Consider the following 20,266-nt stretch of genomic DNA (forward strand, 5'->3'; position numbering starts at 1 on the left):
TTTGGAGAGGCATTGGCGTGAGGTCAGGGCTCAGCTTTCAGTGCAAGAGCAAAGTCAACACCATGCATGTTGGGATGTTGGGAGAGCAGCGATGCCATCCAAACACGCAGGCACGCACGCACGCCCGCACGCTTGCTTCCACATGTACACATGCGTGTGCGTTCCAAAATAAGAAAAGTCAGTAACTGCCAAGGCCCAATGCGGCTGATTGCAGGGGGATGGGATGTGGAGTGATCTGGCCGGGAAGGAGTGTGAATGGAAAGAAGGAGGAGGAGGACGAGTGTGACGCGCTGAAGGGTGTGCGAGGGGGGGCGGCTGAATTCCACGGGTCCGGCATGCCGTTAACTTCCTGCGGCGCTCCTCTCCTGCTGCCATCTCGGACTCTCCCGCTCACGCCGTCCTCCCCTTCCTCCACGGGTTCCCCTGCTGCCCCTCGCCAGCGTGTCATCAAGGTGCGGTGGCGGCGGCGGCGGCAGCGTCTTCGTGTGTGCTTCTTTGTTCTTACGCGTGTGTGTGGTTACGTTGCTTGCTGTTGAGCGATGAAGGAGCTGCTCCTCGAGGAGATACGGCCATCTCCGGCTCCGCTTCCTGTCACGTGGCCGTCGCCTCCAGGTAGCTCTGTAGTTTGCGGACGGTGGACTCGTCCAACGAAAAGAGGTCAAAGTCAAAAGTGGTGTTGGTCACGTTGAAGTGGCCCGTCTCCTCAATCAGGTTGACGATCTGAGACACAAAATCCAGACAAGTTGCTGGAAACAATTTGGACTCCGTCAACAATGGAAAGCAAGACATGAACACAAACCTGTTGCAAGACATTGCGCTCCCTTAAAGCCATCAGTCTGCGATGTAGGTCCACTAACTCTTCTGTGTAGGCCTGAATCATTTGGGAGAGAAGAGTGTCGTTGAAAAGCGCCACACACACTGATTGCAAAATACATTGTGTATAATAAAAAAATAAAAATATCCAGCAAAGCATGGATGTTTTGTTATGAGTTGAACGAGAGCCATCTGAAGGATGTTTGATGTGGTGCTCAGAAAAATACTTGACAAGAGTTCAGTGGCAGTTTGTCCAAACATCTGGATCCGTTTGCCAAAGCAACAGCAATCTATTTGGCTTCATAGGATACATGTGTAAGTTGAAGCATCAAAAAAAGTTGCGGTATTTACCCTTCCTACCTTGTCGTATCCCTTCTTCAACACCTTCTCCGAACGGAACGAGGAGTCCGGGCTCTTTCGGCCCGACACCTGTGTGCACAAGCAGAGATTTGACAAAGTGATCACGGACGAGAGAGAGAGAGAGAGAGAGAGAGAGAGAGAGAGATGGCGCTTGTTGCAAAACGGCTGGAATCAATTCCTACAAGCCAGAAAGTGTCAATATGAGTCAGCACTGTGAAAACAAATCCCAACTGGAGGTTTATAATAAAAACACATTTCCAAAGTGTTGTCATCATGATTTTCATTTGGTCAATATGTGTCAGGCCTCACTTTATTATTGGAGGAGCTGTGTTTCTGCGGGGGTGGGGCCGGGTCTCGACTGGGGCGGTGCGACCCGTCACTGCTGTCACTCTCGCTGTCCAGGCTCAGTCTGACGGGGGAGGGACAATGTCATTAGGTCACTCACACACTTTCTGCACGTGTCAATGTTATCTATGGTTCGATTTCAGAGGGGGGGGGGGGGGCTTCGTCTGACTGACCGAGAGTCGCGATTGGGAGGATTGGTCTTGACGGGGGTCCCCTCCTCCGAGCTGCTGTCGTCATCGTCCGACTCCTCTGACTGGATCTCCTCCACCATGGATCGCAAGGGACCTGAGAGAAACAAAGAGCCTTCCTTGTTCGGACTACGATTGATATCTGGCAGATTTCATTCTTTCAAATTCATATAGTTTGACTTTTTGAGGACACATGGTATTTGTATGCATGGATATTTTGCGGGAATCAAGTTGAAAATACCGTACCTTGTCCTGGTTTCTGTCCCGGCTCAAAGTCCGAGTCTGAGCTGGAGTCGGAGCTGGAACTCGAGTTTGAAGGACTGGAAGGAGCCGACTGCTGTCGGATGACATCAATCGGTTAAATCCGCTCGAGAATGCTTTGATGCAATTTTGAATTCGAAAATAAATGAATGCAAATATTAATAATAAAAACAACAAAGACCTCTTTGTACTCTAGTTGGTCGAAAAAGGAAATGAATGCAAAGTGTCCCAACCTCAGACTTTGAAGATGCTTCATCCTCTGAATTGGAATCTTCTGACTCGGGAAGTTTCTTGGGTTCTTTCAAATCCTGTGTGTCGTTTTTGCTTTTGGCCCAGCGACCTTTTTCCTTGGAGTGTTTCTTGTCGGCGTAGGGTTGAGTGGCAGCGGATGATGATGACACGCGAGGGGAACCTGTGAAAGCGGCGCCAGACGGGCCTTTGGGACCCTCGGAGCTGCCCTTTTTCTGCTTCTTGGCACTGGGTTTGGGAGACTCCACAGTCGAGGGTCTTTTGCTGGGGGCTTTGGATTCTGCAGATCCCCCTCCTCCTCCTCCTCCACCGCCACCCCCTCCACTCCCAGCCCCCCCTCCTTTTGGAGACATGCCCTCCATCTTTGACTCCTTCAGGGTGAGCTTGGGCTCCTTGAAAGCTGCCTTGGGCAAGACTTTGACTTCATCTTTAACTTTGATGTCTGAGGGCTTTTTCGAAGACGAGGTTGAGGAAGAGTCACGTCCGCTTTTGCCGCTTCCATCTCTGTCGTTGTCGCCTTTGGACGAGGCTTTACTCTCAGAGTCTTTTCGGGGTCTTTCGCGGTGCTCCTTGGTCATCTTGTGCGGTTTGGGTCCTTTGCTGCTCCCGCCGCCGCCGCCGCCGCCTCCTTCTTTACTGGGTTCCTGAAGGTAGAAAAACAAACAAGCAATGTCATTATAACAAAATGGCAGCTTTTTGTGATGTAAATAAGAGCACGATAAAGCATTTGAAAACTTGAATGTGACATAAGCCGTTCTTCTAAGACAATGCTGCTTTTAGCCATTTGACCGGCTACCTGATCACTTTTCTTCTCATTTCATCAGTTTTGCTCGGGACGTCCAGTTCTTGGTACTGACTCTTTACGGTACAGTATATGAAATGCCTTGAAATTTTGACTTTGAACAATGAGAACCCTATTCTTGACTCGGGAAAGATAAAAACTTAGCAAAGGTCCGAGTAAGACCAATGTTGAGAATAGTAAAGCCTATTTTTTGTTGTCGTCTGGCTGCGGCCAGATCAAGAGAAAAGGCCGATTCAAAGATATTTATTATTTGTGATGGATTTAACTGAGGCAAGACAGCGCGACACAGGGGGTGCTCACATTTTCTCCTTGAAGATAAGCAGGCCGACTAATTCAGTACGCATGCTAATGCTAAACGGCAGTTGGTAACAATTATAGTCAGCCAGCAGCTTTAAAGGCAAACGCTACAATCAAAGCAAAGCAAAGCTTTATCCTCACAAAGAGATCATATGTGATGAATGACATCCGAAGATGCGGAGGAGAAATTAAGTACTATTTTTTTTTTTCTCTCTCCACATGGAAAGCGACAAAGGTTTGATCTGAGCCAAGTGGTTGTCAAATGACAAGCAATGTCTTGGCAGCTTAACCAACCTTTGACACATGAGAGGTCTTGGTTTTCTTGGGATCTGAGAATGCTGAGAGGGGGATGGTGGGGAGGATTGGATAGTCTGGACTGGGCCTGGACACTGCTTCGGCCACCTCCGGAACAACCAATACCTAACAAGGAAGATAGTTGCACATTACATGTGTTGTATGTAGTGTTCAGCGCTTTACTGCACTAAATATGGACTCAAGATCTCACCCCTCCAGCTTTGATCAGCTTTTTCCTGAAATCTTTGGTGGGGTTGTTGAAGGTGAGCTTCTCACAGCGGAGGTGATTAACAGGTGGATTGCCCTCCAAGTTCAGGAATAGGTCATAGTTGAAACACACCTTTTTTGGCTCTTCCTAAAAAGAAAATTAATTCATCATGTCAATATTAAAGAGGAACATCACAAAGGGGGGGGGGGGGGAGTGTTTCTGTTAACAAAATTAAAGACTTCTGTTAAAACGCTATAAAAAAAAATTAAATTACAGCCACTATAGATTACCATTTAAAAAAATTTAGACACTCTTGATCATTTTACAATTGAACATTTTCATCTTTTAGATGAATAAAAGCAATTGAACTTTTTTTTCCCCCCCTCTCACCTTGTTCTTGAAGTAGACCTCAATGAGCATGAGGAAGCCTGCGTAGCCCGACTCCTCCACTTTGTATGGGGGCTCCTTGCATACTGCACACACAAACATGCAATTCAAATTCTTCCAGTTTGAATGATTTTCCTTTTGGTTCATTCAGATTCTCGCTAAAGTCCATCATGGCAGTCGTGTGAAACGTTGCGGCTGTCATACCTCTTTTAGGTTTGGGGAAGCTCTCGTGCAGGCGGAAGACAACCTTATCTACAAAGTGCTGAATGTCGCCGTTCTCTGGCCCTCGGACAAAAACCATCCAGTCGTGGGTGAAGCCCTCTGATGTGACTTTCTTCCTCAGCTGAGCTCTGTGGCCCAATTCCAGTTTCACCTGCACTGTGCACTGGACATTGCAGAACAAAAAATAGCTGTCAGTGCTTGGCCTTTTCCATCTGGTAGAAAATGTCCATGCAGGAAGTGCAAAGTCAGGAAAAGAAGGATATGTCCAATCAAAACATGCCACTCATTCTTGATAGGTCATGAATACTTTAATGGCCGTGGCAAGGTCAAATAAATATCAAGTTTACTCAGCTGGATCCTATGGACAGAACAATCAGAAATTCTGGCCCCTGACTGGGTAATTCCACGAGATGATGCCATTTTCTTTCTGTTCTCTGAATAATATTGCTCTGCCCTCTGGGTCATTATTGTCATCCACTTTTGAGCTCTAACTGGCAGACAGTCTTGAGCTTTACCGCACAATATCTTATCTCCCTTATTCGGGGAAGTGATTTTCGCATCAATGAGAGCAGTCAGGCCCTGAGGCCCCTTTCCACTAGACTTGATCTAAGATGAGCTTTCGTGAGTGGCGTGCTGTGTCGCGTAGTACTCGACTTAACCGCAGTTTTCAAGCTTCTTGCAAGATTTAAAAGTGGTGGCGCTAGACCAGCATTCATATATTATTTATTTCTAGAGCTGTTTTTTCTTTTTGGATAAACAGTATTATAAGCGTGGGCAGGAAAAACATTATTCCCCCCCCCCCCGATCAAATAAGTCATTATCAACATGAGCAATCATCCTGTCACCCCAAGCAACCGCAGAGCTTGCATAGAGAAGTCTCATGACAAGAAAACCAGCTGATCTCTCATCAGCATTCCCAAACAAAGTGGGACTCCCATTCCAGCCTCGGCCAGTGATCGCTCTAAGATGCTTCATTGGGCAACCCACAGTGTAAGTACACAAGCCCATCAGCCCTTCAATGTTGCAAATTGGAAGAGTAAACTCTCAAAGTGAGTACACTAAATAGTCAATTGGTATATTCTATGGTTATCATCACATTTTTCTCTTTCTGTGGTGGAATTAGCCGCCCCCCCGTGCTCAACTGTTCAATCACGGTAATAACAGCACCCTAAATGGAACATCAACATCTTTATTGCAGTATCTTTGACCTCACAGTGGCGTCCATGTTCTTTGCCAGCTTTCCGTAGATCAAGCTGCTGACTCCAATAGGCTTTACCCGCTTGTCCCAGGATTTTGTTTTCCACTGTACACATACACACACATTGCCTCGCAGCATAGCTGGTTGTCATAGAAATGTCAAAGGAAGGAAACTGCTGTGCCGTTCATCCTCAAGATGATATAAAAAAAATGTTTAAAAATCTGGCATTTTGGAAACTCTCAAGTGAGGTGTGAGCCTATCTCGATAGCTTTGGAGCATTTTGTCAAAGCAGGACCAATATGAGACGCAATCAAAAATATCTATCTTTCTTGACTTTAAAAAAAGAAAACTGACAATATCGCTGTGCATATCGCTGAATTTTCTTCATGAAAGGAAAACACCGAGAATATTTGTAAAGTTCCAGGCATCTGACCATGTCCTCTTTTGTGATCACTCACCAGTCTACTCAAAAGCAACTTTAGAGAAGCAGTGCCAAGAGAGTGGCTGATATTTCTGTGGTTTTACACAGGAAAAAAACTTTTAAAACTCGTGACATAGTGTGCAAATACGTTCATTTGTTCATATAAATCTGTCGGGGTGCGGTGGGTCAATGTGTAAGGTTTCCAGTTTGATAAGGTCAAAAGCAAGCACTATGGAACTAATGACAATTGCTTTTTTTTACGGGGTTTAATGACTTGAGTGAACAACCTCAAGAGTATGACATGATTTAACACAACCATCCAGTTACAATAATGCAAAAGCAGTTTGATAGCAAGCCTCCTTCACTGATAGTGTGTGTTTTGGACACTTGAGCTCAATGAAAGATGCCAATCAAAGCATGAGTGCGGTTCAAATTCTCCACATTGGGCCAAAATGCCCCCCCACCCCCGCATATTCATTGGCGTTATACTGGGGGAAAAAGTGCACACGAGTTAACCATTAATCAAATGTTAGCCAATACTACAAAATAGTTGTGTCCTCGTTGGGTCTTTGGCAAGTATGACAGGTATCAGGCCCCCGCCCTGGATGAGCAGCGCGACCAGGGGAGGACGAGCGAGCCTTTTCCCGGCGCCTTGTCGCGGCTCCTTAGCCTTTAGCCAAGGGCCGATCATATTCCATTGGTTGTGTGAACTAGCTTAGCTTAGCTGGACACAACCGCCACTACTAACTAAATAAAAATAACTAGTAACTAATACTTGTAATCTAAAGAGAGCGTGTGTATAGCTTTGTGTGCTGGATTTGTGGCTGCGCCAATGCAGCGGCGCTGAATGGAGCTACGGAGCGGAGCTAGTTAGCGGTAAATGCCGATGTATGAGTGGCCAGCTAGCATAGCTCCAGAACCAAACAACTACGACTTGTACAGCAGCAGGAGCAGCGTTTTTTTTTTTTCCCTCTCTCTCGCTCTCTCTCTCCCTTGCTCACTCTCTTCAAGCGACTACAAACAGAGGATTCATTGCTGCCCGAGCAGCGAGAAAGCAGCCAGTCTTTTCATCGGGAAAAGTTCAGTGTCCGAAAGCAGAGAGGCGAGCAAACCTACCTGATTCTCCATGTTTCACTGGCCTCAGTGATTTGTTGTTTTTATTTACAGCGGCGTTTGATGAGCGTCTTTCCAGCCTTGGGTCCTCATTGTGTGTCAATCCAGCCGAGAAGCGGAAGGCAGACGACTCCCCTCCCCTCCCCTCCCCGTCCAGACGGTCCGCTGGAAGGCAACCCAAACAGAAAGCTCGCCCAGCCAATGGGAGAGCGCGGATTTTGTGCTCTCTTGAAAACAGCCTATCATAGCCCATTAGGAGGCGGGCTTGGCCTCTACTTGCAAATACAAATAAAGCTTTTTGTGATGGTATTCTCGAGTGACAGGAGCTCTGTCCCAATGGCTGCAGAGCTCTTTTAATTGTAAAATGCACATGGTGTTAATTGATCATTAAGAATAAATAATAGTTTAATCGACGCAGAAGGTCAATATGTGAATATGTATTGTGTTTGCTCTTCATTTTCCCAACCCTAGTAAATTAACACAAAGCACTCAGATAGACTCAGTAAATGGTTCCGAATAAATCATACATACATTCATTTAATTTTTTCAATGAGGATTTTTCTTCAGAGTGCAATCCCGAATGTTAGTAATCACTGACTTGTAATTGAGTGCTAAACAGTTGCACTGGTTGAGGCAACAAGGATGCTTGTAATAAGTAAAAGAACTTTGAGCAGCTAGTCTTTTTATTAATGCCCCCCCTCAACAGTCAGAGGGTGTCACGTCTCCCTTGTGGAGCACTTTGAAGTGAGATTATTGGGTCTCCGTTTTGGCCTACAAGGTCAGCACTCTCTCACCAAGGCTGTGCTTTCTCTTGTATGTAATCCAGTTTGCCTTTGAGTCAAAGAATAGAAGGAATCCCCACCTTGAGTGTGTCTTACTCACATTCAGATATCAAGTCCTTCATTCACCTTTTCATTTGGGAAGAATGGAACAGCACAAAAGCATGATGTGAAATAGATTTTGCATACTATAGTCTGAGTTTGTGCGGTTGTATTTATACTGACTATCTTAAATAACAATTGTATTTTCATATTTTTATCATTTTTACATCTATATCTGAGCACTTGGAACATAAGATTTGCTTTTATTGTTGAAAAAACCCGGTGATTTTGATCAATTGAGTTGTGCTTGATTATAAACCAAATTAGAGTTTATATCACTCTTTTAACTCTCATATTTCACCCATTTAGGAAGCAATCATTCTGCAATCACGATTCAGTAATTGATTCAAGATGACTTGTTTTTTCTTAAACAATGCAAGCGTGACTCCATAGGAGGTCACTGTTGAGGCTGGAACAAAATCTTGATTTTTCCCATTTCCATTATTTGTTTTGCATCCGCGTTGGGGACCATCTACAGAAATTATCAACATTTTATAGAGTTGTCAAACATTTTATTTTGTAACTAAAGCACAACATTACATAATGAGGTGAAGTACATTGCACTGCAAAATGCACTGCTTAAATGTTAGGATGAAAAACGACAGGAGCAATAACTCTACCAAAAACAGTCAACACTTAATCAAATGCATATATGAATGTATGGACCACAAATAAATAAATAATTTAAAGAAAATGGTGTGAAACTCATTTGCATACTGCTTCTGTAGGCGTAAAAGACAAACATTCAAATACATATGTTCACTTGTACAATTATTTGCTGCAGTCAAACAGAGTATCTGTTTTTTTAACAGAACCTTTTGTGGAAATTGCGTTTGTGACCTTCGGTATAGCAATATTTTGATATTAAAAGAGGACGAGTATCGGGAAAACATATATCTTTTAGAATCATGACGATTCATTTGCATACACAGACAGGATAAAAATCTGTTGTAAAAAAGATGATAATAATAATAATAGTAATAATAATAATAATAGAAAGCATCATGTTTTTTTTTTTTCATTGTTATGTTTCAGCCTGTAATATAATGTCTGGCCAGATCATGTATGCATGTGTTGTGTGTGTGGTTAGCAGCGTTTGAGTGTCTTGGTGGTGCCTTTTAGGACAATGTGAGGTAATCCAAGTGCTAATTTATCACAGGGCCAGTACTGCAATCCAGGCAATGAATAGGGAATCTCGTAGTTGGCATCCAGGTAAGCTATCAACGTACTCCCGTACGCCGTAGCCATCACAATCAAAATGTGCCTGAGGGATAGTCCAAATGATCAAAAGCTCAGGGTTCACATGACATGACACAAACTTACCAGATACCGTGCAAGTAGCAGAAGTTTAGCCTCTGCCAAAATCCGCAGCCAAAGCGATCACTAATCCAGCAGGATATAGCCAGTATCCACAAAGCCACTGACCATTTGGCCAGTCTCAAAGCCTTCTGGTCACTACAGCTAAATAAATCACATCAATTGAAAATCATCAATGTTCACAAATAGTGCAGTCACTGTTAGGATTATTGCTTTTCTTCAGCCCCTGGCATAACATTAACAATACCTTCCTACTGGAAAACCCCAAATTCATACTTGTTGTCAGAAAAGCTTCCATATTTCATTTGTAAACTCTCATACCATCTCATCTCAACCGCCACAATGTAGAGCATGTGCAGGCCAAAGCAATTGAGCGCATAGGCATTGACAGTAGGTTTGACAAAAGACGACACTGAAGTCACCACAGTCACCACCAGGATCAGCTTTGAGAAGGTGGACCTGCATGACACACAGAAAGAAAGAAAGAAAGAAAAATAGATTGTTTCAGGTGTTCTTTAAGAATTCATTCACCCTTTCAGGCCATCGCAGGGTTAATTATGAACAAAGTTGGCGGTGAAGCCCTTTTTTGTCAGTTTGCGTTTTAGATGCTGTATTGTGTATTGTTGACAATGACTCCTGTTGGAGCTGTCAAACTGGATCCTCAGCCAGCACGGATTAGGTTTCACACTTGTGTGTGTCTTTAATAAATGAATAGCTTGTCTTTTTATCAGAAGGCAGCAGAGCAAGCAAGCATAACTGTCTCATCTGGTGAATGATGACACAGATTGTAATACACTTGATGCTTTACCTGTCCTTTATAAAAGATGGGAACAGCCTGCGTGGGAACCATATGGCATAGCCCACTGCCAACACCCACAAGATTGACAACTCATCCAGCATCTGGCCAACAAAACTTAGAGTCATGTGGAAGTAGGCAGAAAAGATACCTGCGTGTGACAAGAAAGAATTATTCATATCTAAAAAGCCAAATTGAATCAAGATATTGCAACACATAGAAACAAGAGTAAAGATGGAAATAATCAAAATAGAAAATCCTGAAGAGCATTTATTTATCGATGTATATACGTACAATATTATATGTATATATATTTATTTTATTTCTATTTTTTTTCCATCAAAGGATGAATACAGGGAAATTGACCTACCTACAAATAACATCATGACCCATACCAAGTGGATTGCCATGTTCCTTTCTTTGGCGTAAGGGTGAAGAAGGTAGAGCATGATGGGAGATATAATGAAGAAAATGAAGCTGCTCGTCTGCGAGGAAAAACAAACACGCGTTTCACTTTGAATACAAGCAAGCCCTTTTTTTTTTCAATTAAAAATGTGTCATAAAGAACCTCACCGTGTTAAAAAACTCCACCACATGTTCAGAGTGTTTGTAGTTGTCTTCACACCAGTCGACCTCTGAACTCTCATAGGAGAAAACTCCAGCCATCCTTTCATTTGAGTAGACGCCTGAGAGACGGACAGAAACTCCAGGTAAACAAAAACCTGAGCAATCAATGATCAACTGCTCATAAAAAAAGACAGAGCAGGACTAGTTATTGTCGGTGGCCCATGCAAATTGACTTTCCCTTCGTGTCCTTGTATTCAAATCAGTTTGCTCACGTTCAAAAAGCCTTTGTTTTTTTAAATGCACTGCGATGAATGAAAAAGCTGTTAACAATCCAACCTGAGAAGCCGCGTTGTCAAGGACGCAACCATACCGAGAGGATTGAAGGAGTTTTGATCGCTGACATAATGCAAATTGAGATTATAGACAAAATTATTTTTGTTGAAGTCTTGGGATGGAAAAAGGATTACTTAGTAAAAGTTGTGTCATTGGATCAGATTAGAATTGATATTTTTCTATTTACTTACCTAGTATCAAGATGGATGAACACAAGTTTACAGTTGCAGTGCTAATTTTAATCTTTAAGACAGACGGAATAGCGTTGTGAATATTGAACGTACCTCCCATGATGCCGTACGTCTCGCCTCCAGTCAGAAAGTGCTACGAGGAGACTCAACAGGTGAATTTGGGCAGGGTGGAGCATCGAAACGTTTCCCATCCTGTCGCACCAGACGGTGACGTCACGGCATGCACAGATGACAATCCATGTGGAAAGGACCAAACCACTTCCCCACCCTTCGTTTGTCTTTTTTCTTTGTCGGCTAGACAAGCATTATGAGGAAACTCAACGGATGAGACGAATAACAGGTGCTGTTGCACATCTCCGCACAGGCAAAGGAGGATTAACCGGTCCATCTGCTTGTGTTGTGTGTGCATATGTGTGTGTGTGTGTGTGTCTCAAGTATTGCTCATCTAATGGGACGTCTGTTATAAAAAGCAGTTTGTCTCATCCTTTCATGTAGTAAAAAAAAAAACACACACACCAAAATGTAATATCTTGATCATTTGTATGTCCCATAATAAAAGGGAATGAACTAGACTTATTTTATTGACAAGGTCAAACACATGATTGAACTCAAAGCTGATTTTGTGTCTATTGTTCAACTGTTACATGTTGCTCTTTTCCTCCTAAAAACAACAGAGTGGGAATGTAAACCGTGTTGACTCCAAAATACAATGCAGCAATGTTTTGTTTGACTGTAAGTGAAGCTTGTTGCTTGGTTATTTAGAACAAAAAGTTCCACACAGATGAAACCTTACACGTGTGGCGGTCACATGCTCTTTGCTTTAAGTGGAGGGAACTTGATGGCACTGCCTTCCTTCCTTCAGTCTTCTGAGCAGCCATCCATCCATGGCTCAACCAGGTTCAATGAACTAGTTAAATCTTTTCCACATAGTTACCAGGGAAGAGTCCTTCTTTTCCTCGAATTCGGCCAGTCCACCATCCAGATGGATCTAGAGAATGAAATGAAAGAGTCAATACTTTTTGAATACACACAACCTTTCAATAATGATGTCAATCTGCATTTTAGGTTGTAGGCCTGATTATTCGTCGCTAACATTTAGCCGCTTCTCCATCCTGCAACACACACCTTCTTTGACAAGGTCAAAGACATCATTGAACTCAAAGCTGATTTCGTCCGTGTCCTGGCCGATGTACTGATACAAGGCTCGACAGCGAGGCCCCTGAGGACGAAGCTGAGGTTTGGGAGCAGGAGGGGGCCGCTGACCGATGCTTTGCTTCCTTAGTTTCCTGTCGCAAGGAGAAGGAGCGAGTCGTTTCATATTGACAATCGCAAACATTGCCGCGCGAAAAAAGATGGAGGCCATTTCTCACCCCGACATGCCCTGGTCGGGCACGTTAAGGAAGTCCATGTTGCCCTGGTTACTGTGGTTTTGGGTGGGTATCCTGGGAGCTCTCTGGGAGCCCAGTTTGGGCAGGGCCGTTTGAGGAGGTCTGTGCTGATTCTGCGGTGAGGAATACATACTAGCCGATTGTTTGGGTCCTCTGGCGAACTGGGTCGCTCCATTCTGGTGTGCTGTGGAAGAACACAATCATTGTATTCCCCTTGATTGTAAATAAGGTCATATTTGAATTTTACCTCTGCTGGCTCTCTGATTTGCCCCTCCACCACGTGACTGCTGACCACCTTTCCTCGTTGGTTCTGATTCAACAAATGTTTTGAATGAAGGGATTTGCGTTGGCATTATTGATGTACTTACTGGAAGACTTGGAGAGTCCATTCCCGATTGAGATGGTGAGGGTCTTTCCTGAAGGTTTGAGCTGGGCCTGGTCTCCTATTCCGTTCTGGAATGTCACCACCCTGGAGCTGCCTCCTCCCCAGCCTTCTCTCTTCACTCTGAACTCTAGTCTGGGCAGGAAGCAAGCCGAGTTTGTCATTTTTGCATGTCAACCAAGTCCAAGTGTGAGTTTTCTCTCCACCTGTCTGTGAAGGATATGGCAAGCTTCCTCCTGGTCACGTCTTCGTAACGTTTGGACAACAAGCTGAGGAACTCCGTCTTGAAGTTGGACTCCAGCAGACTGTCGTACTCTGCCTCGTGCAGAATAAAAAAGTCATCCTGTCTCGTACTGAAAACAAAGCAGGATTTCAGTGTTTCTATGGCAGTGCTATTTTGGAAGCACTCAGTCGTCAGCATTGCTTAACGTGTTAACATGTCTACCTGAGTGAGACGCCATTTATGCTCCCAAACTCCAGCTTTCGTTTCAGCACTTCCTTTATTTGCCCTTTCTCGGGACCTTTCTTCACTTTCTCTCGACCAATCAGATAGATGCTTTTAGGCGTCAAGATCAAATCTCTCTTGATGGACTGGATTGAGGGGGGGGGGGGGAAAAAGCAAAGTCAGGTCATGCTGGTATTTGCAAATATTCGAATGGACTTCTGTTCACCTTGAACCTTCGATCAAATTTGTTGACAGAGTCTGCAAAGTCCACCCGCTCCCTCTTGGCTAGGAACTGTCTGAGCTCAGGCCTCTGCTCCAGACCCAGGTAGTCGCCCACAAAGTTTCTGTTGATACTGTTTTTCCTCCGCTCCTTTGCGTTGTAGAGGATGTCTGAAGCTATTGTACCAAAAAAGACTTCCATCAGCAACTTTTTGTTTCAAATGATGCATGCATTGCTGGAATGCTTAGAAGCTTACCTTCTTCTCTCATCTGCTCATACTTCTTCCTAGCGATATATCTTCGATAGGCCTTCTGAATGATCCTGGCAAAGGTGTCAAATTTTCTTTCCCTCATCTCCTCCAGAAGAAACAGCTAAGCAGAACACATGTTCATCAAATAGACTTCTTCGTCCACGGATGGAGACGCATTTCTTCTTACCGATTCTGGGTTTTTAACAAAGACTTTGCTTCGGCCCATCTGGTACTGGTCGTTATCCATGTTAACGGAGCGGAGGAGGTGAAGGACTCCCTGCTGCTCTGGACCTCTCCAGCATGGCCATGTCTCAGCAGTCAGGATGGCGTACCTGGATCAAGCACATGAGGATGCTAATATGAAGTTCAGCAAGCATAATGCAGCAATTGTTTTGTCCAAACCTTTGCAGAAATTTAGCGAAGACCCTGCGGTATGCATAACCAGCCCTCCGTACGCGGATGTTTTCTCGTAATCCGAGATATTCCACTTGATGCTTAGCCCTGGAAAACAAAATCAGGTTAATTTTGTGATTGTGTGCCCGTCCAGTAGATGGCGCTAACCTGCTCTCTTCCCAGTCTTTAGGCCGTTTTGTCTCGTTGGGTTTTATACAGCGGATGTAATGAGGAGTACATTTCATAAGCGTGTTGACCAGGTCATTCGCTTGTCTCTGTGTGAAGAGTAAAAGACAAAGAAGAAACATTTCTAAAAATGTCAATTCTTGTCATAGGTAGGAAGATGGCTGCACTCCCACCTTGATTTTGGATCCTGCTGTCGTTGGCCTACTTTTCTTGTCTGTGTTGAGGTTTTCAGGGAACAAATAGCGGATGAAATCACTGTCAACAATATTCACAACATTTTTAGACCCAAGTGGATGTTGAAGCTGTGTCGTATGTCGTATGTTGGTGGAAGACACTCACTGATGACTGCTTTGCATCAGCTCAATAAGGTCTGGGAAAAGCACGTCCCGGTTTCTCTCGCAAAAGCCGTTGATATCGTAAGACACCTCAGGGAAAAAGAAAAAGACAACATTCGCAAATTAGCACAAACATTTAAAAACATTTTTCGCAAGTGAAAGTATATTCTTAGACAGAAATAAAGGATTGGTGGTAGCGGAGAGTCCGTCTGTCTAATGGCTTCCTGTCACAGCAAGTACCTTTCCAGCGTAGTGATGAATAACAAAGCCCGAGTTCCAGCTGTTGAAGTGCTCGTGGGTTCCCACGGCAGCCTGCAGCTTTTGCAGCAGAGTACCATCTGCGCCCTCGCCTTTGGCATGCATGGTGGCGCACACATCATCCAACACGCTCATCACGCCTGGAGGGTTCTGAAAGGACCAATGCATTACTTTCAAGTCTTCAACTCTTGCTAATACTGAATTCGATTCATCCGAGGCTCACCAGTTTATTTTCAATAAGGTCGCAAACAATCTTGTTGTTAAAGTATTGGATCGCAGTCCACTTGATGCCCTCTTGAACGTACTCCTCCTGTAAAGGGAGGAGAAGATTTGGGGGAGAATGTTTTGCAATTGGGGAAAGAAAAAAAAAAAGGTTTCTAAAAGCGAGAGGGCTCCCAAAGTGCAATTTGTTTATAAAATAAAGAACATTTTACATTTTATAATTAACACGAGGATAAACACAAACCAACCAAATGAAAAACAACCTCGTCTTACTGGAATGCCTGCCTAATCAAATTTGTTTAAATTGATTTAAAAAGAAAAGAAAAGAAAAAAGGCCACTGAAGAAGCAGCTCGCTCCACACTTGATCTTCGAGTGACACCTTGAAGCTACCCACCTGCTCTGCCTTCAGAGTCAATTCAATGAAGATTTGTTGGAGCTTCTCATTGACAAAGTTGATGCAGAATTGTTCAAATCCATTTCTCTGAAGAGAAAAACAATCTGATCAATCATTATTGAAGTGATTTTAAAATTGGGTTCCTTTGATTATCAATCGCAAGGTAACATTTACCTGGAAAATCTCAAATCCATAAATGTCTAGGACGCCAACGCTAAATTCTTCATGCGGTTTTTGGATGGCTTTATTGATGGCCTGTAGAGGGCAGACAGAAAGCGGGAGATCACCAAAAAATCCGAAGAATCATCATTAAAACTGGAATTGTCCGATGACCTCCACCAGGTAGTCAAAGACGCGCGCATAGAGCGCTTTGGCCAGGGCATCTCGTGTATAGTTGGCTTGCTCCTGGTTGAGGGTCACGTTGATGGACTCTGACTTCCCTCCCCACTTTGAGTCCATTTTACGGCTGGTGAGCTTCTCCTGCAGACGGTTGGGGTCCACAGCGAGCAGGTAGGCGGGGAAGGCCAGCACTGCAAACAAATTGCTCTGACATGACATTTCTAGAGTATTCATGAAGGTTGCAGATGAGGCGGAGCCTAACCCAATTCACTTTTTGGACTATCCTGGAACAAACTCACATTTGTACTCATGGACAATTCAATTAACCGATGAGCATACGACTTAGTATTTCAGAAGTGTGCATCAAATTGGTGCCCAGGAATTAGCTCTCATCTTGTCAAATGTTTTTTTCTGCTATTTATTATTGTTCTGGCACAGTGACATATTTTGCTGAGATCATCGTCAATATCTTACTTAGTCCTTTCTGACTTGTAATGTTGTGTAAGTCAAGCCCAGTCACGGCCACACACCAACCACAGATAAAAAGCTGCTGTGTTCTAATCAACTCAGCTCCCTCTGTGGGATGAGCAAGCCAATTATGTATTCCCAGTATATACTCACAGTCCATGCTCTCCACCTGGCCGTAATTGCCAGCCTCGATGAAAGTGATGTTCCCTAGGTGGAGGATGCCGGCAACTATCTGCAGCACCTGGGCTTGGATGTCACTTGGGATCCCAATCACTTGCATGGCTTCCTGGAGACCACGCACACAAATATTGAGGGGTTAACTATTAGCTTCAGCACATTCTAATAAGCTCCAACAAAATAGACAAGTGTAGCAATCATTAGCTCTAAGTAGTATTTATTTAACAATATTATGGGATCAGTTAATTACGCAACCAAGAGTAGACCCTAAAAAAATCTTACATTGTCTTTTTTTTTTTTTGCAGTATACTAATATAGCCAATATTCCCTCAAATTATCTCCAATTTTTGCAAGATGTGTAAAAATCAGGGACATGAGGTCACTTTCATGCGACAACAATAACGATGATATAAAATGCTATTCCATTTTATGTACTACATTACCATCGTCTCATGGAAGTCCTTGCTGTCATTGGTTCCATCCACTTTGTAGGTTCCAGACTGGTTGAGGTAGAAGTAGTAGTCCGGTGTCATGATGCCCAGGGCCTCCTTTTGCTGAGCACTAGCGCCCTCTATTAGCTGCAATCCGGCAGTGCAAGAGACAACAAACGTCAGATTAGATTTGCAGAAGAGGAACTTCGATGCATGGGGACATCACGCCTTTCATCCAACCTGATAATAGACGTGGAAGTTTCTTTCGCTATCATTCTGGCTCACCACCCTGGACTTCTCCAGCAGAAAGTTGGAGATTTTGCCGCCGTCGGGCTCTCCACCTCTGCTGAACTGAATCTCAAAGTATTTCCCCTGCACAAATGTACAGTCAGATATTTTGCAATGAAGCAGGCAAGAACATGGATAGCTCAAAGATTTTGTTGGAGCTCTTGTATGAATGGGAGATTTTTTTTAATCAGTGAAGGTTGCATTAAGCATGCAAATAAGTGTGCACTAAACACTTCCTGCATCTACCTAATAAAAAGAACCAACCTTGCAACAGGAAGCAATGTGATGTCAGTTTAGATACATGCAGTGAACAAAACAAATACGGTGACAATTTTACTCACGAAGCGGCTGGAATTGTTGTTGCGGACAGTTTTGGCGTTACCGAAGGCTTCTAGTAGAGGATTGGACTGCAGGATGATGTCTTTGACATGCTGTGACAATCACAAGTGTTACATGCATGCATGTCAAATTGAAGTCAGTGTGCCTACCTGAACTTTTCCGCCTCCGCCTGATACTTTGGATATGTAGCCCATGATGTATTTGGCAGCCACAGTCTTTCCCGCCCCGCTTTCACCACTAACAAGAAGAAATAACGAAATAAAACACTCAAAAACATACCAAAATTGACGGAAACACAACCTGATAATAACACATTGATTTTCTCCTTCGATCATCATGTTTCTGTACATGTTGTCAGTCAAGGCGTAGATGTGGGGGGGATTCTCATACTGGGCCTAAAAACACACATGGCGAGTTCACGTAAAAAAAAAAAAAAAAATACAGTATTACTTGTGAGGAAATATATAAAAGAGGACAACTTACTGCTCCTTGGTAGAGTTCAATTTCTTTGTCAGAGAAATAGGGCATCTGTTTGAATGGGTTGACTGATATCAATACAGGGCCAATGTAAGTCTGGGCAGCATTGTTAAGAAGCAACATTGAGAGAAGTTATCATGCATTTTCTTGGCAGGTCAAATTAGAAAAGATTCAATTATTATTTTTCTATTTAATTCATAATTCCGTGTATGCTGACATATGCCATTTCCATACAAATGTGATAATGATAATAATAATAAAGTAAGGATACAAAAATGTAGTCATCCATGTATCTTTTCTTGAGGTTCTCCACAATGGCGTCCTCTGTGATCTTGGACAACAGGACCATGTCGTCCACTCCACTTTGCTTCACATTTTGACTCTGCCAGTGGTATTTTGCCTGAACCATGCAACACGCACAAACATAAATGCTCTTCATTATTAGACCAAAGAAAGGAAAAGGCACAAACCTCTCTGCCCAACAGACAAAATTGTGGATTTGCACAATTTACACGTGTCATTTATTTTTACTACGTTTATTTGCTTCAAAGAAATTTGCAATTTGAATGTCAGTGTACATTTTTGGGTGAAAGGTCATGCATAACAGTGACGTTAAAAAAACAAACAAAAAAAAAACCCAGCACATCACATTCATATGACACTACCATAATCATCATATCATTTAACCTCTGCTTTGCCTTCAACACTGAAGCTCTTACGCAAACTAGTAGAGATCCTTTTACCCATTCAAGTCCCATTAATCTGTATATTTTGTCAACCCTTGTCTTTGCATAGAAAGACTTAAGATGATGTGAAGACATGAGTATGAGGAAGTGTCATAGCAGAAACTAGGCTTCTCAGGTCTTCCACTTCCCCCTCTGCCACCTCATTGCAGCTTCCTGTGAAACACCGTTGAAAAACTGCCTTCCTGCATCTCAGTGAGCAGCTTGCATACAAAACTCAAATCACTAGACAAATTCAGAATTCTACTGCACATTCAGGCAGGCAAAATTCATAATTTCATCAAATGTGCTTGGACCCCCACAGGTGTCAAACAACTTTTAGTTTTTTTTACATTTCCCTCATTCTCCGTAGAGACCATATCATGAATGTTAATCAGCATTTTCTGGAAATTTGCTTGGGTTTGTCATTTTTGTTGTTGTTTTCAGATAGCCCACTAAAGGTAGTGAAACATTGATCAAGATCATAATCAGGCCACATCCCATGCTGGGAAAGAGCTCTATGAAAAAAAAAAGAAAGCTTCCTCATTCCACTCCAGCCCAGTTGTAAATCAACTTTAAATCTGATTTTAATGACATGCAACCAGTATGCTCCACAAACCATTTGAAGACTTGCTAAATTGTGCAAACGAGGAAACTCACTTGACTGCTTGACTCCACCTACCAATCAGCCAAGACTGTTCAAAACTTCACATTGCAAGATTATCCCGGAATCACTGAGCTCATGAAGTATTTAAAAAAAAGGAAGCACTCAGAAAAACAAAGTGGGGTACACTACCATTTTCCCAGTTGGCTTTTCCTGCCCTGCTTGAGCCAGGTGCCAGTGAGCGCAGTCAGGTTGACAAATATCAGACGGCCATCACGCAGCAACGTAGGTCAGCGGCGCCTACAAGACATCAAGTGGAGCTTTGCAAGCTTGTTCCTCAAACAGCCACAGACGCTCTGTGTGAAACAAGAACTGCTCGAGGGTGACACACATCTGACATTGCACACACTTACCACACGAGCGAAAGTTTGGACTTCTCCATTTGGGCCTCCTGCAAAAAACACCAATCCAGGAGGTGTACTTATCTCTTGAGAAGCGATGGAGCTTGAGTTGTGTGTAGTCAGCTCCGCCCAGGCTGAGATGACTTCCTTTTGTTTGTGTCGTCCAATGGCCGCATGAACTGCTGCAGGTGCTCAGAAAATGATTGAGTGGAGGTGACACTATATTAAAATTTGCTTAGGGGATTCTCTCAAATCTTTCACTGGAGCTCATGAGATTGTGTTTTAAGGGCAAATTATAAATCA

The 20,266-nt window shown here is 43.4% G+C and overlaps 3 protein-coding genes across 8 annotated transcripts; all 3 read right to left on the reverse strand.

Moving 5' to 3' along the window:
* Window positions 1–7,292, reverse strand: mllt1a (MLLT1 super elongation complex subunit a). 5 transcript variants are annotated; one of them, XM_037248957.1, is made up of 12 exons: window positions 7,162–7,292; window positions 4,409–4,589; window positions 4,208–4,290; window positions 3,821–3,964; window positions 3,610–3,735; window positions 2,201–2,860; window positions 1,953–2,040; window positions 1,692–1,803; window positions 1,483–1,582; window positions 1,174–1,242; window positions 800–871; window positions 1–720 (listed from the first exon to the last, which is right to left on the reverse strand). In XM_037248957.1, the coding sequence occupies exons 1-12, from the start codon at window positions 7,171–7,173 to the stop codon at window positions 592–594; spliced, it is 1,776 nt and encodes a 591-aa protein (XP_037104852.1). In that variant the 5' UTR covers window positions 7,174–7,292; the 3' UTR covers window positions 1–591. The 5 variants fall into 5 exon arrangements, with proteins under 5 accessions (XP_037104852.1, XP_037104850.1, XP_037104851.1 ...); XM_037248955.1 differs by having other exon boundaries at window positions 1,165–1,242; XM_037248956.1 differs by having other exon boundaries at window positions 1,953–2,043.
* A 1,245-nt stretch (window positions 7,293–8,537) lies between these two features.
* Window positions 8,538–11,622, reverse strand: acer1 (alkaline ceramidase 1). 2 transcript variants are annotated; one of them, XM_037248968.1, is made up of 7 exons: window positions 11,337–11,622; window positions 10,726–10,838; window positions 10,523–10,637; window positions 10,165–10,303; window positions 9,678–9,815; window positions 9,363–9,500; window positions 8,538–9,303 (listed from the first exon to the last, which is right to left on the reverse strand). In XM_037248968.1, exons 1-7 carry the CDS (start codon window positions 11,341–11,343, stop codon window positions 9,126–9,128), a joined length of 828 nt encoding a protein of 275 aa, XP_037104863.1. In that variant the 5' UTR covers window positions 11,344–11,622; the 3' UTR covers window positions 8,538–9,125. The 2 variants fall into 2 exon arrangements, with proteins under 2 accessions (XP_037104863.1, XP_037104865.1); XM_037248970.1 differs by lacking the exon at window positions 11,337–11,622 and adding an exon at window positions 11,056–11,309.
* Window positions 11,623–11,777: 155 nt separating this feature from the next.
* myo1f (myosin IF) lies at window positions 11,778–20,083 on the reverse strand. The gene is made up of 29 exons (XM_037248937.1): window positions 19,976–20,083; window positions 19,755–19,862; window positions 18,508–18,636; window positions 18,243–18,332; window positions 18,060–18,154; window positions 17,909–17,996; window positions 17,762–17,851; window positions 17,373–17,504; window positions 17,145–17,279; window positions 16,678–16,810; window positions 16,051–16,247; window positions 15,892–15,972; window positions 15,718–15,804; window positions 15,324–15,410; window positions 15,083–15,250; window positions 14,847–14,932; window positions 14,681–14,762; window positions 14,490–14,596; window positions 14,331–14,429; window positions 14,116–14,260; window positions 13,935–14,049; window positions 13,685–13,854; window positions 13,459–13,604; window positions 13,220–13,366; window positions 13,000–13,148; window positions 12,879–12,941; window positions 12,614–12,815; window positions 12,369–12,529; window positions 11,778–12,231 (listed from the first exon to the last, which is right to left on the reverse strand). The coding sequence occupies exons 2-29, from the start codon at window positions 19,755–19,757 to the stop codon at window positions 12,155–12,157; spliced, it is 3,264 nt and encodes a 1,087-aa protein (XP_037104832.1). The 5' UTR covers window positions 19,758–19,862; window positions 19,976–20,083; the 3' UTR covers window positions 11,778–12,154.
* Between the last annotated feature and the right edge of the window lie 183 nt (window positions 20,084–20,266).

Source organism: Syngnathus acus, chromosome 4, assembly GCF_901709675.1.
Source record: "Syngnathus acus chromosome 4, fSynAcu1.2, whole genome shotgun sequence".
In the NCBI taxonomy this organism is placed as follows: Eukaryota; Metazoa; Chordata; class Actinopteri; order Syngnathiformes; family Syngnathidae; genus Syngnathus; species Syngnathus acus.